General features: G+C 35.8%; 3 protein-coding genes across 3 annotated transcripts; 1 reads left to right on the top strand and 2 right to left on the bottom strand.

Moving 5' to 3' along the window:
• Positions 1–863: 863 nt before the first annotated feature.
• LOC116769301 (cell division cycle protein 16 homolog) lies at positions 864–7,564 on the bottom strand. Its single transcript, XM_032660350.2, has 11 exons — positions 7,317–7,564; positions 6,860–7,020; positions 6,324–6,456; positions 5,623–5,785; positions 5,168–5,304; positions 4,626–4,896; positions 4,138–4,274; positions 3,788–3,916; positions 3,121–3,303; positions 2,737–3,013; positions 864–1,263 (listed from the first exon to the last, which is right to left on the bottom strand). Exons 1-11 carry the CDS (start codon positions 7,404–7,406, stop codon positions 1,109–1,111), a joined length of 1,836 nt encoding a protein of 611 aa, XP_032516241.2. The 5' UTR covers positions 7,407–7,564; the 3' UTR covers positions 864–1,108.
• A 226-nt stretch (positions 7,565–7,790) lies between these two features.
• LOC116769131 (eukaryotic translation initiation factor 4E type 2) lies at positions 7,791–10,228 on the top strand. Its single transcript, XM_032660158.2, has 4 exons — positions 7,791–8,260; positions 8,473–8,637; positions 9,085–9,207; positions 9,524–10,228. Exons 1-4 carry the CDS (start codon positions 8,027–8,029, stop codon positions 9,722–9,724), a joined length of 723 nt encoding a protein of 240 aa, XP_032516049.1. The 5' UTR covers positions 7,791–8,026; the 3' UTR covers positions 9,725–10,228.
• Positions 10,229–10,953: 725 nt separating this feature from the next.
• On the bottom strand, positions 10,954–19,367 carry LOC116768935 (activin receptor type-2A-like). The gene is made up of 5 exons (XM_032659845.2): positions 19,000–19,367; positions 14,295–15,208; positions 13,456–13,823; positions 13,228–13,378; positions 10,954–13,055 (listed from the first exon to the last, which is right to left on the bottom strand). Exons 1-5 carry the CDS (start codon positions 19,040–19,042, stop codon positions 12,888–12,890), a joined length of 1,644 nt encoding a protein of 547 aa, XP_032515736.2. The 5' UTR covers positions 19,043–19,367; the 3' UTR covers positions 10,954–12,887.
• Positions 19,368–20,297: the final 930 nt, after the last annotated feature.

Genomic DNA, 20,297 nt, shown 5'->3' with positions numbered 1-20,297 from the left:
TTCATTTCGTTTGTGGCCGCAACAAAATCAGTAGTATTTACATCCTAAAAGGAATAGGTTATAGACATGAATATTTTAAAGTAAGCCAGAGACAGCCGTATTGCGTTATCCGTAAAATTTCATATAAGATTGTCTGTGCAGTCGACGAGCAGTCGTCTAATCTCCTCACTGTTCATTATTATTGTCTCTGATAGGCTATTCCAATCCATGGCAGCGACTAGCGACTAGCGACTCTACTACTGACCCGTCTGCCTGTATTTGCAGTAGAGGCATCTATTGATTATATTAACTAAGGGACAGTAATTTTGTGTATCGGTCACATCTCATAGTAGTGAAATGTTTACTTTAGCGACATCTATTGATTGTGCACTACATTAGGTACAATTATTATTTCTGTAATGTTATGACATTAGCGACATCTATTGACTGGGTATAACATAAGCAATATCTATTGGTCATGTGTTTACATTAGCGACATCTATTGACTGGGTATAACATTAGCAATATCTGTTGGTCGTGCATTTACATTAGCGACATCTATTCACTGGGTTTAACATTAGCAATATCTATTGGTCGTGCATTAGCGACATCTATTGATTGTGCACTACATTAGGTACAATTATTATTTCTGTAATGTTATGACATTAGCGACATCTATTGACTGGGTATAACATAAGCAATATCTATTGGTCATGTGTTTACATTAGCGACATCTATTGACTGGGTATAACATTAGCAATATCTGTTGGTCGTGCATTTACATTAGCGACATCTATTCACTGGGTTTAACATTAGCAATATCTATTGGTCGTGCATTAGCGACATCTATTGGGTAACATAGTACTGAAAATCAAACAAACGAATCATCAATAATCTTTTATTTACATAAAGATTATAAACACATTTGTTAACAAAACAATGTTTGACATTTAATTCTTTTAGTCTGTGTCTATTTCTTTAACACAACTTAGCATCGTCGTTTCGCGTTATAATAGACTGTATCTTATAAACCTGCTCATATTAATTTAACGTAGGAACGTGACACCGGCCGTGTTCGGTTTGTGATGGCAGCCATTTGTTAGTTGTAAGGATACTGACGTGTCTTCGTCTAATCGAAGCTCATGCTCATGTCGGAGGTGTTGGTGGCGTCGGTCCTGCCGGCGGGCGCCGCGGGTGAGGGGGCGAAGTCTCCACTCGCGGCGGGGGGCGCGGGGGGAGAAGATAGACTCACAGCGGGGAAAGCGAACTGAGGGATCTCCTCCTCTGTGGATGAGATGCAAGCATATTGTGATATGAACGATCAAACGAAGTTTTTGTGATAAAAATACAAGAGATTTTCAATACACTACCAGATCACAATCAACATTGAGTGAACATTAGTGAGATGGTTGATTTCTAGCGGGAATTCTTTTGGTACATATTTTTATTATTTGTTTTCCTCAAGAAGATCCGGTTCCCATCGCGTAAACTATAATAGGGCTTTAGTTGGAGAGTTTTGTTACATATTCGCCTTCTAAGCATTTATACTAAGTCCTTGCAATACATGCAGAGGCGTGTACTTTACAGAGACAAGTATACGCTGTGTACCCTACATTATAATTTACATTGGTATATATTTAGTAAAATACTCGAAGTCAAGATTATTATGAGTATTTTAAGAGATATAGACTTCCATTCAATATCTGCTTTAGTAACTATCATCTTTCAAAATCAAACAGAAACATTTTTCTATCTGACTACTACTAGCGCCGCCTTCTGGACATTCTGATCGTAACTCGTACTATCCTCTGTTTGATCTCCATACAAGCACGTCCCGTCAAACCTCGTGTTGTATAAAGGAGATATGTGTATGTGTGTGTAAATCCTACACATGTGTTAGTGTTCAAGCGCCTCCTGAGTTTTAGAAGTCCTCAACCGTTGTTTATAAGGGGACTATTCATTTTGGCCGGTTAAGTTAAAAGAATTTAATCACATAATAAGTGATTTCATTAACAAATTGTGATAATAATAGTTGGGAGCACTGCGCTGTGTCCTAAGCTGTTGATGTTTGTTGAAATAAATTAAATAATCACACTTTCTGCCCGCCCTACCTGTGCACGCCCTGGAAATCAGTGGAGGTCTTATAGAGAGACTGACAACTACTACTCAAGATAAGGAAACACTAGACGTGTTCCAGGTGCTTTATATAAGAAATAAAGGTTTTTATTAGAGGACCGTCAAAGAAAAAGATAAATTTCTAAACAGACACACGAGAACATATTAAAAATTTATTTTTTAATGAAGGTTTATTAATTTACACACTTAAACAATTTAGTTAGTAAACTAATGGCCCTATCGGTTCAGGTCATTGTGACCAGGAAGTGACGTCACCAGGAGGTTACTCTACACTTACAGTTCTACTATCTTCTGTGAAGATTATAAATTACAAACTGGACATTCACCGCGATTAGTGAGGTAAAGCAAGCACTTGCTAGAGGAACAAACAAACTAATGCATTGTTTTATATATACATATATATAATTTGTAACCTTCCAACCTTTTCAAATTTGGATAGGTAAAGATAGGAGATTGGACGGTGGAGGCGTTTAACGCTCGTTAGATAGGGCCCCTTAAACCTACACCTGGGTCGCAAGTCCCAGGCACTGTTGAAGCTCCACTCCCTGCAACGATGGACCCGCCACCCGCACGGTGAATCCATGGAATGCTGAGAGGATTCGTCTCAGTATTTCTACTAACCTGTGAGTTGTGCGTCCAGCCTATCAATGATGGCGTCGAGGAGCGCTATGGCGACCACGTGGTCGGGGTCTCTGGCCAGCGCCGCGTGGAGCGTGTCCGCGGCCTCGGGCTCCCGGCCCAGTAGCGCGAGGCAGAGCCCCTTGGCGGCGAGGGTGGACGCCCGCGCGGGGCGAAGCGCTAGCGCTCGCTCGTGCCATTGCAAAGCCTCCGACGGATTACCCAGCACACGGTTCACGTGACCCAGCGCGTCCAGAGTGGTCGCCCAGCACGGGTTTAACTGGAATATTCGTAATACGTATCAAAGTATTCAAAAACAAAGGGAGATAAGTACGACTATACAAAATACGTGTGTCAGCGAAAATATAGCATGAATGAAGCTGTCACCTGGTCGGGGGGCCCGGCGTAGTGGAGGGCCCTAGTGAAGAGCACCCTCGCGTGTTCCGGATGTCCCGCGGCCAGAGCGGCGGCGGCGGCCTCGTGCGCTACGTGCGGGGACCTCACCACACGACACACTCTCTCCCACCCACCCCGCTGCTCTATGTCCGTCTCTATGCCGACACTGTCCGTCTGAAAACACCTTTATAGTTTATATAAAATATACCCTGACTCATGACTGTCTCGTACGGATAATGGTCTCTGAGCACACGTAGTGTTCTTATGTGAAATTCACATCTTCTTGAGTCACGGTGAGACAGAACTTGTCGTTCGCTGTAATGAATGTTTTGTAAGCGAGCTACTGAAACTTATAACATTTTTATTAATATTCGACATTCATCGACCGTTCTTGAGGTTTTATATTTGTACAAAAAATACCAGAACGATAAAAATTATGTTATTGACAAAGTACTGACGACGTCAAGGTTGTCAAGGCTAGCGTTGACTTGCCGTGTGATCTGCCATTATCACAAGAACCTTTAAATTGACCATATAACATTTTTTTTGGCATTATAACATAGGATACTAAATAAAATGAAGCAAATAGAAGTGACCAACCAAACTCCTTTAATAAATAATTGATTTTTTTATTATTAAAATAACATATATATGTCACCTCAGCATTGCTGTGCAATGAAGCAGCTCTCGACATGAACCTCTCGCACATGCTGACGTTGTTCAACAAGGAGCACTCCACGCCCACGTACAGCGAGGGCAGGTAGCAGCCGGGCATTAACTGGCTGGCCTGGCGTACAGATAATGACCACTGACATATTAAAGAGTTTTTATTTAAATAAAAAAAAATTTGTCTGTATTACTTTGCATGTGGTATTTTTATGGTACTGGTAACGCCATCTGTTAGAAGTGTAACGAACTAGATCACATCAACAATCCTTTACATAAAACAATAAAAGCCTGATATAAAAATAATGACAAGTAAGAGGTCAAAGTTTCGCTGTAATGAACCTTGAAGTAAGCGGCCATGGCCTGGTCGTGCTCGTTGTCGGCGGCGAAGCTGTGTCCGTAGGCGAGCCACACGCAGCCCGCGCCCGCCTCCAGCGAGCACGCCTTGCTCAGGTAGCGACGGGCGAACTCACTCTTACCTACACACACATTGATAGGACGTGACAACGAAAATCACAAGAATTTCAGATACACACACACGCACACACACGCATACACACACACACTGAAATATACACAGTAGATTACTTATATTATATACAAGCTATTCGCGGCACAAGCACCTTTATCCGATCTCAATATGTACTGTACTCTTAGTAGTGACTAGTTGAATTACTGTTTCACATTTGAATTTGAACTTTATGTCATACAGAATTATTTCTAAAATCAACCGAAGGGCAAACTTTTCAAGTGACATTACTTCTATTGGAATAATTAACAGATATTAGATTTTTTGAGGATAAAACCTATTCACTTTTTATAACAGTCACCTATTAGGTAATAGTAGCAGCCGACGGCGTACCAAGCCGTCCAGGCTTGAGGGTAGGAGTCCACTAGAGCGTGTGCGAATGCGAACAGTTCGGAGCTCCTCTTGAGTTCGACGAGACAGGCGGCGCGGACCTCGGCGCAGCTCCAGGGCCCGGCCTCGTCCAGCGCTCGTAGGGCTTCGCCCCAGCGTCCGCCCGCCGCCAGCCGCCGCCCCCGGGACTCCGCCGCCTCCGCGCTGCGCGACCTCGCTAGCTCCACCGCTGTTTTGATTTGCTGCAAATATATAAACGCAATACAAACTGTAATGTGTGTTTGTATGTCGGAAATTTTATCGAGAACTAAATATATTTGTGAAGGAGATTAAATAACTTAGGTATTAGTGATGATGATAATTCCTTCAATAACTAACGTTTTGATATCAATTAATTTAATAAAAAATAGACACTTGCACGAGTGTGATGGAATAGTAGTTACTATATACGAGTGTGTGCGTGTGTGTGTGTGTTGTTAATTAACTATGTACATATCGTTAAGTATATCATACATTATTATAGGAGTCGGGCGATGCCGTCTGTAGAGGCGTGTATCTCAGTAACCTCTCTCTATAAGCGACTCTAACCAAGGTCGCCTCTGAGGCACTCATCTGATTGTTAACAGGCAGCGACTCTATCAACTCTATCTCTGAAACAAAATATTTTACATTGTATTATTGTTATAACAGCTGATTAAAACGATAATATAATATAAATGTGTGATTTGTTATTCCTTATTACTATTAATATCAAATTAAATTAATAAGATTTTCTAAAATAAATGTCTCCTATGGAACTCTTTAATATCATCTACCTACCAGTGAAAAACCCATGAAAATCGGTCAAGCTCTTTCAGTCATAAGTTGAAGCAAACAGACAGACAGATAGAAATAAAAAGACATGTTGTTTCGATACATCTACAACAGATATGTATGCATTCAGTAACAAGGGACTATTTTTATGTTACCCTGTCCGGGTGTGAGAGCGTGTTGGTCTAAGAGAAGGTCTAGGGCTTCGTAGCAGGCCGCGTCAGCCCTAAGGGCAGCTGTGAGGGCCTCCGCCGCGGCCTCCCGGCGCTCCAACAGGCACAGAGCACGAGCCTGCCATACTAGCACACCGGCTAAGGCTCGCTGAGAACATTAGTAGATACAAATATTATATTGCTATATAAACATGAAAACCGATTATACATAGTGATGTGTTATGTAGTGTTCATAAACAAAGATTGTTTCAATGAATTCTCATGTCAAAGGATAAACAAGTCACTCTTCATTGTATTTGTAAAATTAACTGTTTGAAAATTAAACATCAGTTCAACATATCGTTACACAAACATTCTAATCCAGTGTTATTATTTGTTTTTAGTAATGTGTTTATCTTTTGATTACAGTTAATGCACAAAATATCTTTATTTCGATTACTATTTTCACAAAGTACTTTTTTTTTTATTGAAATCCCTGTTTTTGTATGACAAATCTGATATTTTGAAGGCTTTGATTTTTTTGATAGACAACATTTGACTATTTATGTGGTTGCTTATATTTTAAAAGCTACGACGTAATAAATGTAAAAAAAAAAACACAGACAAATTGAGGACATCCTTTGGAGGTGGTTAAAAAGTTACTGTTTGTTGTGCTTATTAATAAATAAAGTTTAAAATCTCCATACATTATGGGTCTGGTCCATGCTCCTCGGCTCTAATAGATTTGGATCACATTCTTCGAGTATACTGAGAGTGGTTTGAGGCTCTTTAACTGATATGTATGCTCGCATCGCTACTCCGAGACAGAGGAGATGTCTCCTGAAATATGGTAATTACCAACAAAGTATGAAAATCCATAAAAAAAATATTAATATAAAGAAAATTAATTGAATTTAACCATTTAAAAGTATATTTATGCTTAAAAAAAAAAAATCCCCTATATCATTCTAATAAGTTATTTCTTAGCAATCACAGTTATTTCTTGTCCTGTTAAATGTTTGCCGTTACCATTAATAACAATCGGTTAAGCTAATATCAATATATTGGTTAAACTAAAATAATATTATGTTGTATTAAGAAATTTGAACTTATTGTGTAATATATAACTTTACTAACTAACTATATATTTTTTCTAAAATGAATTATTGAATAAAAATTAACTTTTTCGCAATAGTTAATTATTATAACATCTAAAGAGTTTTTACTTTCATTTTAATCATACCTGTGTAAGTTTCTAGAAGTGATTGCGTGTGCTGCTCTATGTAGCTCACCTCTGGCGAGCATTGCACTAGCTAGTAACCAGACGTCATCGCCACTAGCTACTGCAGCCCCACTAGAAGCAGCCGCTGCATCCGCCCAGAAGAACGCGCTCGTCCATTGTCCCTTGAAAATTAAATGATTGTAGTAATGAACATGACAACATGAGAATAAAAAGTAATAAAGAGTTTGATATCTCATTTAAGAGGATATATATTTATGTATGTGTCTCTACATTCTTCCGTAAATACGGATCCATACTGAATAATAAATAAGAGACACACAACCATTGATTTTTAGTGTAACCTTTGTACATAAAATAGCTATAAATACTTTGCTATTATTTCTCGAGTATAAACTAAAATATGTCTGCATGACTGGCATAAACTATACAGTATAACATCATAACAATGTTTACTTACTAATTCAGTGTATTGCTTAACTAAAGATCGCATAAAATCTACGTTAAGGCAATCCAAGTTATTTCTGACAGTTGATTCCGCTTTTGCCATCTTTACTAAATGTTTTAAACACTACTTATATGATTAAGTTTTGTTTCATTATATTATATAGTTTAAAGTTATTTTATGTCCACTAAATCTGTCATTCACATTTAAATTTTAAGTCCGACCTTAGCATTCGGGGCCAGCGGCCGTTTTCTGTTTATTTATTCGAATGTCAATGTGACTTTATAAGTATATGTTCAATAAATTTGTAACTTTTAAATCGTATTGCATGCGAATTTATGCAAAAATTATTTATTTTAAAAAAAGTGATATTAATTTAATACCAACTTTTATATTTAATTTATTAGATTTTTTAAAATTATATTTACTTAATTTTCTTGTGAAATAAAAGAAATAAACTCGGCCTATTTATCAATCCCATGCTGTCACTTGACAGTTTGAATTTTGATGACGGAAAGAAAAAGGTTATACACAGAAAAAGAGGGAATAGGCTGATTATGATTAAATTTTTGTAAATATAAATCGAATATAATTAAGGTGTTCGTAATATAGTAATTCGTAAGAATTAATATAAGAAAAACTTGCACTTTGTGTTTAGTCTGATAGATAAAAAGCAACGTGTCCTAGGTTAGGCCGTTGGAGAATCATGTTAGTATTGGCGTAACATGACTGAAAGAAAAATGTGCAAGTTCTATAACTTGAATGTGCCTGAACGCCGATCCGGTGAACCTGGTAATCAAAACCATATAAACAATGACGAGGACGATCGCAACCCCGACGACCCTCTACAACCGTACGTGCCTCCACACGAACATAAGTTGGAATACAGTTATTGGATGTGGTTTTCAAGAAGACCCCCCGCCAGAGAACTCTCCTCGACCACCACTGGCTATGGGCAGGTGGGCTCTATTTAAAATTACCCCATTAATTAAAAATATATCCCATAATCATAAACCACTTTTAAACTACTGTCAGTTTGTTTATCACATATTTTTCTGTATGATGTTATTGTAATTGGCGTATTAGCAAAAAAAAACAGTAATATCTATTAATATTTTAAAATATTTATATCCATTAAATTGTATATCTTATTCTGTATGTAATGTTTCAGGCGCTTCGCTTGGTGGGTCGCGTGGCTTCAGTCGAACAGTGGTGGGGGTTGTACACGCACCTAGCGCGTCCGGCGGAGCTCCCCCCACTGTCAGACTTGCATCTATTCAAACTAGGCATTAAGCCCATGTGGGAAGATCCTGCCAATGTTCATGGTGGGAAATGGGTGGGTAAACCGTATTAGACAGTATAATATCATATTACTAAAATTCACGAATTTGTATTAGAATCTAGTTCAGCACTCCTGTGTTTTGTCCCGTAATGATAAAGACAAATAAATTAGGTTAGGCTGTTCAAAGCTATATATGTATATGTAGGTAGCTAAGATATCCAGTCAACATTTATGTAAGTTGTTCACTAAATTTACATTACAATGGTTGCAATGTTTTTTAAAACTGTTTAATTCCACTATACATAGTAGCTTCGATCGGTAGCTGAAGTGAAGTGTTAAATTCAGTTTCATTCGCTGGAAATGTACTTATGATTAAACATATTAATATAGATACTGACATATATTGTAGGTGTCATATTTTTCATGAATATTCCAAATAGTACCTAAAAAAATATCCTTCTTTCTTAATATTAAGAAGCAATGTTTACAATCAATGTACAGGTGGTTCGACTACGCAAAGCTCAAACGGGTCGAGCGTGGGAGGACTTATGTATGGCCATGCTCGGGGAGCAGTTCATGGTAGGAGCTGAGCTCTGTGGAGTTGTACTGTCGGTTCGGTTTCAGGTATGTCTGGAATTATAGCAAGCATATATTCACTATAAATATTATAATTAATACAATTGCTAACAAATAAAAGCTGTTTTTTTTTGTGTAATGTAGAATATTTTTACACCTTAAGTTAATAATGAAGCTGTTTATGTATTAAAGTATGCTTGTCTAGCATTGCTAGTGATATGATTTCAAATAATCGTAATATAAGAAAGTAGAGTATATTTTTACCTAAATCTTATTTTATATTAAATCAAATTGTTTAGTAACCTGTGTTAACATACAGCTTACAAAATATCATATATATATTTGTTCCGTTCTGTCCTTCCAGGAGGATCACCTGGCCGTGTGGCATCGAACTGCTGCGGACACGGCGGCGGCGGCGCGTGTGCGGGACGCGCTCCGTCGCATTCTCCAACTACCCGCATCGGTGCCTATAGAGTACAAGGCCCACGGGGACTGCCTGCGAGCAGCGGGCCCCGCGCCCCCGACCCAGGCCTCGGCCCCGGCGCCCCCCGACGACCGCTCCTAGCGCCGCGCCCATCCCGGACTGTGCTATATTTTTGACGAATTTTCACTTAGTACAAATAGTAAAGTGTCCGACAACGCGAGAGGATCCCGGTTCCACTCTCGTCTGATGCAGATGATCACCCTCCTAACATTTTTATATGTATAACACTGTAGTGTATGGATTTTTTTAATCTCGTGTCCAATAAACACTGTACAGTAACACCGTCTCTTGTATGTGATTGCGCAATTAAAAAATGATAGCCAATTCTATATACTTTCTATGGAGAGCTAAGTCATTATTTATTTTGTTATAGTATTAAAGACAATAAAGCAATAAAGTACCTTCCATTGATGTACAGCGCGTTTTAGATATGATTAATAAAATATGCACAAGTGTTGGTTTGTATGGAAACAGTTTTATTAACGAACGTGTCCCGGCGTTGTGTTCCTCTGTTACCGGGACGCAGTCCGCGACGTGTTGAACAGTTCGAGTAACGTGTAACTGAATAAATTATCAGACTTTTCATATTATGATTTTTTTCTTTCTTCATCTATAGCCACTGATATGATTCTTACTATAAAGTATGAACGTATGTGTTGGCTAGTATCTATTCACGTCGTGTAGTAGGCAGTATGCTTTCTTAACCTGACTCCAGTGTTAAGGACGTTCTGTGCCAATATGGGAACAATATTGGGAGCAGTCTAGTAAAAACATTAATAAACATACCTTTAGGTTCTGGAAACCAATTCCATGGACTAGGACTGTCTGACACGTGGATATGCTTGTGTTTAACCGAGTCATTACCTCCGCATCATTCCTAAGACAATCTCCGCCCTCACGATCCGCTTGGCGTAACAAACATTACAAAGGAACCTAATTTGTTTTTAACTGAGATTCTGTTTTAAATATTTGAAAGCATTAATAGACACGACTTTTACCGACTTTGCTCGTCTAGATCATTACTACTATGGAGATTGAAGTCATCTTTAGCTCGTTCTTACTTTTTACAAATTTTGAAACTTGTTTAATAAGCAAAATTATCTCTTTTGAGAGTTACAATATGGATATTTGCAAATTTATTCTAAATATATAAGGCCAGGAACACATTCGCAATTCGAGTATAATTGAAACTTAGTCATCTCAGTATAAAATAAAGATGAAGCTATCCCGACGTATGACAAGCATCAGCTTTAAAGATTATTACATGGAATATAAAATAGAGAAAAGAAGGTGAAAATAAAAAATAATGATTCTAAATATGTCTAGAAAATATATTTTAGTACATCAAGTTCCAACAGACATTTATATTTGTTAATGTATAATAAAAAATAAGAATGACAATCGTCGACTGCTATCCGAGAATCTAGATCATCTAACTGGCTTGCTACTACCTCTTAATATAACTATAATAAAGCTGTGGACACAACTGGGCAGAACAAACGTTTACATCGTACGAGCTATTTAATATTAACTAAGACGTTAAGACACTCGAACACCTAATAAAACCTAAGTTATTTGCTGTGTTGCCATACACAAAATATTTCAACATACAATTTTAACAATAACATCAACGAAATTGACATAATAGTTAGCTTTCTACTAATTCACATTATTGAATAATATTTAGTAAATATTCTGAAGCTCTCATGATTGCTTTAAGCTAAAACAATAATATACATAAACCCTACAAATGTCCTTCAATAAAAAGGAAGGACGACGAAAATTAAGTCAAAAAATATCTCATTACGCAATATTAAAAATCAACAATTAGGCCATCCGCGTGTGCCCACAGCTTAATGCCAATGTCGGATCCAGCGGTTCATGACGCGTGAAGTTTTGCGTTTAATTTAATCTCACCTGTTTAATGAACATTAAATCTTTATATGACAAATAATTTTGACTCACAGACACCGCAATGGTGATAGTTTTTTTTTTTAAATTTCCGTTCTAATTACAAACAAATCGGAGGTCGGTCTGACTAGATCAAAACTGTTTAACCTCTTTGGCTCGTGAGCCGGATCCGCCATCGTCTAGCCCTATCTAACCTATACAAGAACCGTCTATAACTAATCTATTTACATTTGGCAACCCTTAGTCTATGCGTGGTGATATGCTGATTAGGAAAACAAACCGTATTTCCTATTGATATTTTTTTTTCACAATATGCATATAAAATCACATTTTATGATACTCTATATCAGATATTGATTTTTTTTTAACCTAAATTTTACTTAAACTGTGACTCGGAGAAGACTTAAAAAAATACATTTAACACGTGGACATTTCTTATCATAATCACCTTTCACACAATATATTATATACACGGTGGCAACCCTAGCTCCGATATCGACGCGTTCTCTAACAGACTGACAGCCAACACAGAAATAAGGCAAGAATCCAACGAACACCAACCAGTCTCAACTAAGGATGGACAAAAATTATAACTCCATTAATTCTAAGCGACGAATAAACTAGACAATATTTTAAACAAAATTTACATAAAAAATACACATAATATGATAACAAAAGCTTTGTACATATAGTCTAGTACTAACTATAACAGAAATTCACTTTCCACGCTCGTTATCCATACTTGTCTATGAGATAAGACTGATACGATTTAATGTATTACAATTTCACTAGCAACCTTATATAAACCCCTTAACACCGACCATACCTCTAATAATATGCTAACAATCTGTACTTGTCTATATTAAAACATAATTAATTATGTATTTGTTTCGTGTCCACGTAAATGCGAGATAAAACTACGACAGTCATATTTACAATAAATAAATTGGCAATTAATTATTACTTGTATGCTATCAATACTTTCTTTTTATTAACTGTACTAAAGATCACAATTCAGGCTAATTTCAACGAAACGAACGTTTGTTGTGAGGTTTGAAGGGCACTGGTGTACATATAAATTTTATCGTAATAGTTAAAATTTCTCACACGGACCGATTAGGCCGAAATATGTTGAACTCGCACAAATGATTAAATGTTCAGAAGTTCCTTCTTCTTCGTAGAATCACCAAATCGACTATAGTCCAATATAAATTGGCGAGTAGAATCGAAACGCGTACGCCTGGTAGAATATTCTTTATGCATGTTAGAGTCCAGATTGTTCTGGTCCCGCTCATTATCAAAACTGTATGAGCGGCAGGTCCTCGGTGGCTGGTCAGCAGGTCAGCTCGTGTATCAATAGCGGGGTTGTGTCTGGTGTCTGAGGTGTCGGTTGTGCCGGTTGCTGGGCCGCGATCCTTTCCAGCACGCAGGAAGCTGATAGACGAGCTTCAGCATCATGATCCCAGCATTCTTCCATCGTATCACACAGCACTGACAGACCCTGGATGACGTCATGAATTAGTGATGGCGTTAGAACAATCCTCTGTTTGCAGAGCCAAAGATATCATATATACAAAACCTGCTCACAATCTGTATACATACATATATTTTTAAAATATTTAGGCGAAAATTTTTAAATGTCTAGCCATATAAATAAATTAATTTGTATTTACCGGGTGGTCTCTCCACTGAGGTTGAATATGTGGTCGTAATTTACGTTGGACTACAGCCTCTTGCATTTCTTCCAGTCCGGGATGCGAACCCACTTCCTCCTCCAGTGGTAGACGGTACTGGGCTGTCGGTTCTACGCCGCTGTCGCTACAACTGTCAACAAAACGAACATTCTTATTATAATTATCATTGCATGTAGCCTATGTATGAGACCGATGTTTCCAGCTCACCGTGACGCGATCTCCCACAGGACAAGCGCACACGCATACATATCTATCCTAAGGAAGGCGTCCTTTGTGAAATTGATCGCCCCATCAAGCACTTCCGGCGCCATGTAACGTCTCGTACCGACTTGGCCGTGCGCGTCACCGCAACCATGCCCAGCTACAAACACCAAAGCTAAGCCGAAGTCAGCGATGCAGGCACTTAAATCGTTCTTCAGTAAGACATTTTTGGATTTGAAGTCACGATGTGCTATGGCGGGTTTCCCTCCCTCTTCCTCGTGTAAGTGTGCCAACCCTCGCGCCACACATGCGGCGACGCGCCACGCCTCATTCCATGATAATGTGTGGCTTTTGAGGTAGTCGCAAAGAGAACCCTGACACCAAAAACAAAACAGTATTCATAAACAAATATACGCATATTACAAACTTCTGTTTCGATAGACATAAAAGAAATAAAAATGATTTCTTAGCTGAAAATAAGTTTTCAAAAAAGATAAATTAAATATCTCAGGTTCTTTTGCAAGAGTCATTATATTATTATAACAATACTATAAAGATTATATTATAAGGTCTGTCAGGTAAAAGTCTTTCTAAAACCAGTACACTAATCTTTGTACATCTAACTTTGCGAGAAATCGTTTTATAAACGGAGATGCCATTCATCTTTTAATGCCTCACTGGGACGCGATAGAAAATAACACAAATATAATATTTACAACACACATTCCTTACATCTGAATGAGAATTGAGATTTGAATTATAATCAATTAAAAATATTGTTAGGAATATACTTTATTAAGGGATAAATTATAAAACAAGGGATCCAGAACGTAATGACTACCTACCTTTTCATGATAGGCCGTTATAAGCCAATATTCAGCTTGCAGATTATCTCCCTTCTTGTCGACTCCGATATAATGTAATATGTCTTGATGGTCCATACGTGGGAGTCTGTATATTTCTTGTTCCGCCAGCCAGGATTGCTTGTCCTGGAGCGGGAATACCTTCACCGCTACATCACGCTGGCCAAGTTTTGCTCTCCAAACCGCCCCGAACCTACCCCTCGCCCGCACCTCACATAGCGTTATCTGACCCAGAAGTATACCCGTCTCGTTCTCCATCCCCGCTGATGCGGATGGCGGTCTTGATAACGACGCCTCACCGTTCCCGAGCTCAGCGAACGAGCTGCCTTTACGTTTCCTATACAATAGATAACATGCCACCAGCACAGCGAATAGCAGAAATAAGGGCGTTAGTGTGTATGCTATGACAGCTCTTGTATCATCGTCTGCTGTTGGCAAAGGAGACGCCGGTACTCTCTCTGGCGGTAGTTCTGTTTGCGATGACATTCCAGCTTCTAGTCCTGGAAAGGTTGCGTTTTCATTGCACATGTCACCCTCGCAGCAGCAGTGGAGAAGGGGAAGCTTCTGATTGTGGATTCTGCAGTTTGAAGCCCTATCATTGCAGGCCACGGTGTCAAGGAAGCAACCTTTGACCTTGACCGTGACCGTATTTGTTGTGTTGTCGTAGTACCATAAAACGAAGCAGTGATTGCTTTTATCCGCCTCTATAGGCTGGCATTCCTCTCTTATAACCGGTGCTGGGGGACATGTCTTATTTTGTGAACCACAATTTTGTGGTAGCGAGTTATTATAGAATTCGCAATATCTCGTTTCAACCCCACCCTCCTTGGGGCGAGGTGGTAGGTTATCATCCGATGGTGGTGCAGCATAGGTCTTTACCGTCGTCCCATGAATACCTGAAACAATGGTCACTTATAGTTTTCTTTTGGTATAGTAACTCATAGATTTTACGAAAAAAATAAAAACGATTAAAAATTATATGGATATAACAATTTTATATTTTATTTTAATGAATAGCCAGCTAATAAATATAGACTTTCAATATAAACGTCCGCATTAACCTTTCAATAGTGTCCAATATTAAAATAGATATGTTCTACATTTCACAAAATCTCTATTGATTATGACACAAATAGAGACACTGACATGATATTTTAGGTGTGACCCAGCTCCAAATGTCTATTCAATACAAACGTATCGATGTTGTGTATTGTGTTTATCGCTATATATCTTTAATTGATCAATGTACAACACTAACGTTTATCTCAATTTCGATTTTTGTACAAATTGAACAAAACCGCCGAGTTCAATGACATAAATTTTTATCTTAACGTAAATTTCAGCCTTCGTATATTTAGTTATATTTTTCAATATATAATCGAGGGTTTATTTCTTATGAGCCTTTGTTTATCAAGAAATTAAAAAAAAGTGAAGAACATTCTCGAAAGGCGTAAGAAATAAAATGCAAATGTCGCTTTGCCAAAAAAAAAAAAAAAACATGATGAAGACCAAAAGCTGAAAGTAAAAATAATATAAAAAAAAATGGTTGCTCACATAATATACAGTGCCGCAGCTGTGTAAGATCAAAAACTTGATCTGCTGTAGTTATATGCAGCTAAATTTGTAACAGCCTGTATATATATATTATATGAAGCTCTCTCATCTTAATATAGAAAATTCTTCGAGTTTAACCCCTACTAAAGTACGTAATACCTGATTACACAGAATAAATTAATGTATTTAAGCGATCTATACTCGTATAGATCTCGATCTAACTTAATGTGAAGCAACAGGTGCTGCTGGTGAAATTAAATATACTTGTAAAGCAGCCTAGCTTATTGGTGCTTTATAACACTCAAATAACATATTATAACAATATTTACAGCACCTACATATTAGTTATTTTAATTTAAAAAAATATTCTTAATGATATTCGGAAACCACGAAGCGATTTTATTAAAAATTATATTATAAGTCTTTGAAACGTAATTTATATCTATGAATGGTTTATTAGAAAAGTGATAAAAATGTAAGGTCCTAAAGTCTTGCTTCTTTTATCATAAGAAAATATATGAAGCGCTTTAAAAAATCAAAATGTCTATAACGAAATAACTAGATAATGTAAGATATTCAGAGATCGCAGGTACCAGTGAAGTTGTTATTAATTGTGGCGAAAAATCCATCGAAGTGTGGCTTTAGTTCATAGTGTCTTATTTTAATTCTCATTATGAAAATAATTTAAATTTATTTTTAAATTTTAAATTTCTTTTGCTTACAAAGCTGTACACTTATATTCATCTTTGAACTACACAGCATTCCTTTGTACACAATAGTTTAGGTGGCACAGACGCCGAATTTTATAAAAGGTCATAGGTTCTCGTCAATTACATTAATATTTTCGATTATTTTTTTTCGTCACACTTTAAAGTATAGTGACAGTAGTATAAGATTTGATAATTCAGATTTGCCTTCACATATGAGTAAAAAAAAATACAGACGAATTGAGTAGTAAGTTAAAAAGGTACTATTCCGTTAAAAAAAAACATTACGATTCTGTTAGAAAAATCAAAATACAAACCGATTTCAAGGATTTGTATAGAAATTTTCGGTATTGACTTAATCCCGCGACTATTCTACCGATTATAGTGTTTTACGATTTCCCATTCCAGTTTTCCACTTTGAATAAAACACTGGGATTTCGATTCTTCTTCCCTGATTCTTTGGTTATAATATTTTGTTTCATATATTTATTATGTATATCGAATTCGTGATAGTGAATGTTTTAGAGCTGAGTAAAATTACCATTTTAGCGAAAAAGGAAACCATATTTGGATTAAAGAAGGCTGCTTTACCTTAAAAAAAATACACAAAATTTAGCATAACTTTATTTCTGTTTTAGATTGTAGGTTTAAGAAACCGCGTAGTGTAGTTAAGGACCCCGCCTTAATGGAAATTGCCCCGCTTTTAAAGTACGCGGCGTTTTTGTTCATACAAAAGTAAATAATAAAAAAAAAATTACAAAAGAATCATAAATTTTAACTATAATATATTAAAGGATAATGTTATTTTTAAATTAATGTGTTCATTTTAAAATTTAAATCATAACAATGCAAGTTCTAAAGATGTTCAAATTAAAATATTTATATATACATAGTATTAATTTTTATATACCATTCACATCATCATATTCATAGAAACAGTTCTTAGAAAACGAAAATATTTTAAGATAACAATATATCTTTATCTAATAGAATAATAAAGTTGTGTGAGACATGCGTGAGGTCGGAGATAGTATGGAATAAATATATTGGTATAAGCATACATAATAAAAGACGACCAATATATTTTCAAACACGGTAAAAGGTAAGGTAACACAAAATTATGGTAAAAATTATTTTTTTTTTTAAATAACCTTTACCTGTAAACCTGCAAGCCAGTTCTAACTTCATTTGACGACAGATCAAGTTACTGAGCTCTAAAGAGTCGGCTAACACAGTCTAATGATATAACACTTGTCTTGATAAGACATGACATTACTACATAGGATAATAGAAGCGACACAGCCAAAGATGATTACTATAGCCGTAGAACTAGACGAAAATTAAATCCGACCAATAATTTTACCTTATAATGATGAAACATTAAACTGGCCTTCACTATCAACAGTAAGACGTCTAAAACTTTACTATGTTCGAAGAGTTTAGTACAGTAACCTGGTGTGTACTTCGAGCATTTACAAGGATACAATGTTGGATTGAATGTCTCCATGTAATATGTGTACATACACTTGGATTTTTCTGATATCACAGAACACTGTTCTAAATCTCTTGATATGAGATTATGTCAATTTTGTTTATATTTAGGTATATACTTGTACAGTTGTTGTTGTTGAATCTACAGATAATGAATTATTTAAATGAAACTAGTATTTTTCGGATAAACTACGCGTGATTTATTTTTTACAAAAATTTCATTTAAATGAATAAAACTCGCGAAAATCTTAGGTATCATTAGATAATGAATTAAAAAATAAAGTATCATTTTATTTCAATGACGGTTAATAAGTTGTTAGTTTAAAAAAAAATATCATATAATTAAAGTTTATGAATAGCATTATTTTAACTCGAGCTCATCTCAGAATTGTTTAATTTTTAAGACATATATATAATGTTAAAAATTTCATACTCCTGTACTGTTTATTAAATTAAGCAGATCGATAGTTTAAAACAATTTTAAATTTAAAAATGTCATGTTATCAAGTATATATATTTTTTATAATTTTAACTCTTTTATGAAAAATTTAACTGATCTAAATCAAGCATATTAATATATAAAATAGTTATTATAACAAGCAAACTATGTGTTTTGTGTAAAATTATAATTATTTAATAACATATATGCTTATTTATTATTCTTTATGTTACAACAACAATAACATCACTACAAAAAAAGCAAGCCCGTAAATTATATATAAAATGTGGACCATATTTATTAAGCATTAAAAAAAATTGTAAGCAGTGTAACAAAAGACAACTATATACAAACAAAAACATCTACACATACAGAGACAATAAATCTGTTTGTCACAAAGTAAATGGAATGTCATCAAAATTGCATGCAATATAAGCTGATTTAGATGTAAATTGAATAAACGGTTCTCAAGTCGTGATCGTGATGCATTGCTTACCCAGTAGCACTAGAGACATATACAATATAATCTTCCGAGCCATTGCTGGAAGGAAGCAGGTCGGATTAGACTCAACCACCCGTCTGCTTGCGACAATCCAATGTTATTTTTACACTCGGCCCCGACATCAAAGGTCTATTTAGGAATCTTCCAACATAAGTACATGTCAAATTTCATACAAACATCTCACATTCCAACATTTTTCACACAGCACTAACACTTAGTTAGGAGTTAATGCCAAATAACCAATTCCACTTAATCGAAGCAATTGACTCAATTACTTTGATTTGATTAGAATTTGATTCAAAATAATAGAACAAACGCTATCAAGCATTCAAGCTTAGATATTTTTCTGACGTTTATCAAGGTTTGGGTTGCCATTGTGAAGATATTTAAACCAGTGTTGCTATCCAAAATTTTGTTATTTGCTATTTATTAAGAGCTATCAGAAATTAAGCTAAACAATATGTAGGTATAATATTTTTTTATAATTTTATTCCACACATTAGGTAAAAATATTAATAATTTCACCAACCAACCAACGATTTTAAAACATTATCCAAGATCTTGGCCTGTTTCTAAGGACAATTAAAGAAAAGGAATCGAACTTAATGATCGACTTATGCATAAGACCTGCAAAGATTCGCGAGCAAAATTTAAAACTATATTTACTTCAATAAAACTACTTAATGACTAATGTTACTTTAAAAGTATAAAATCAATAGCCAGTTATAAATTAAAAGATAATAATTACGAGGCATGTATAAATTATATTTTATTATAAACAGTTATAATAATCCTACACTATTTTGGCTAAAATAATTTTCTTGCATTCAATTTAATTAGCCTTCAGAAAAACCATGGCTTTAAAATATCAAAGTTTTGTCACTATCTGTGAAAAATTGCTCTTTAATATAATAAACTTAGATTTCATTTAATTTCATTAGGATACCATATTGCAAATGTCAAATAACATTTCAAATTGAAATGAAAATTAGCTCATTAACTTTTCAATTGTTAAAAAATAAATTTTTAAATTGGTAATATGATAGTTTAAATTATCATATTTTGATAAGATTTTTTTTTTATATTATTGCACACCTTAGTCTATTGTTTGGGGAATTTTTTTATATGTTGACATTATAACTGTTCAATTTGTCTCAGGCATGTTAAAAATTTGTGTTTAAGGTTTTTACCTACCTGCCTTTTTTAGCAACTATACCATGTGGTTGCTGGCTTTTTTTTCCACTAACCACATGGGTTAGTCGCTTTGCCATTATTAAGATCTACATCTGGTT

The sequence above is a fragment of the Danaus plexippus genome, chromosome 5 (genome assembly GCF_018135715.1).
Source record: "Danaus plexippus chromosome 5, MEX_DaPlex, whole genome shotgun sequence".
Classification (NCBI taxonomy): domain Eukaryota; kingdom Metazoa; phylum Arthropoda; class Insecta; order Lepidoptera; family Nymphalidae; genus Danaus; species Danaus plexippus.
This window is presented reverse-complemented; position numbering and strand designations above follow the sequence as displayed.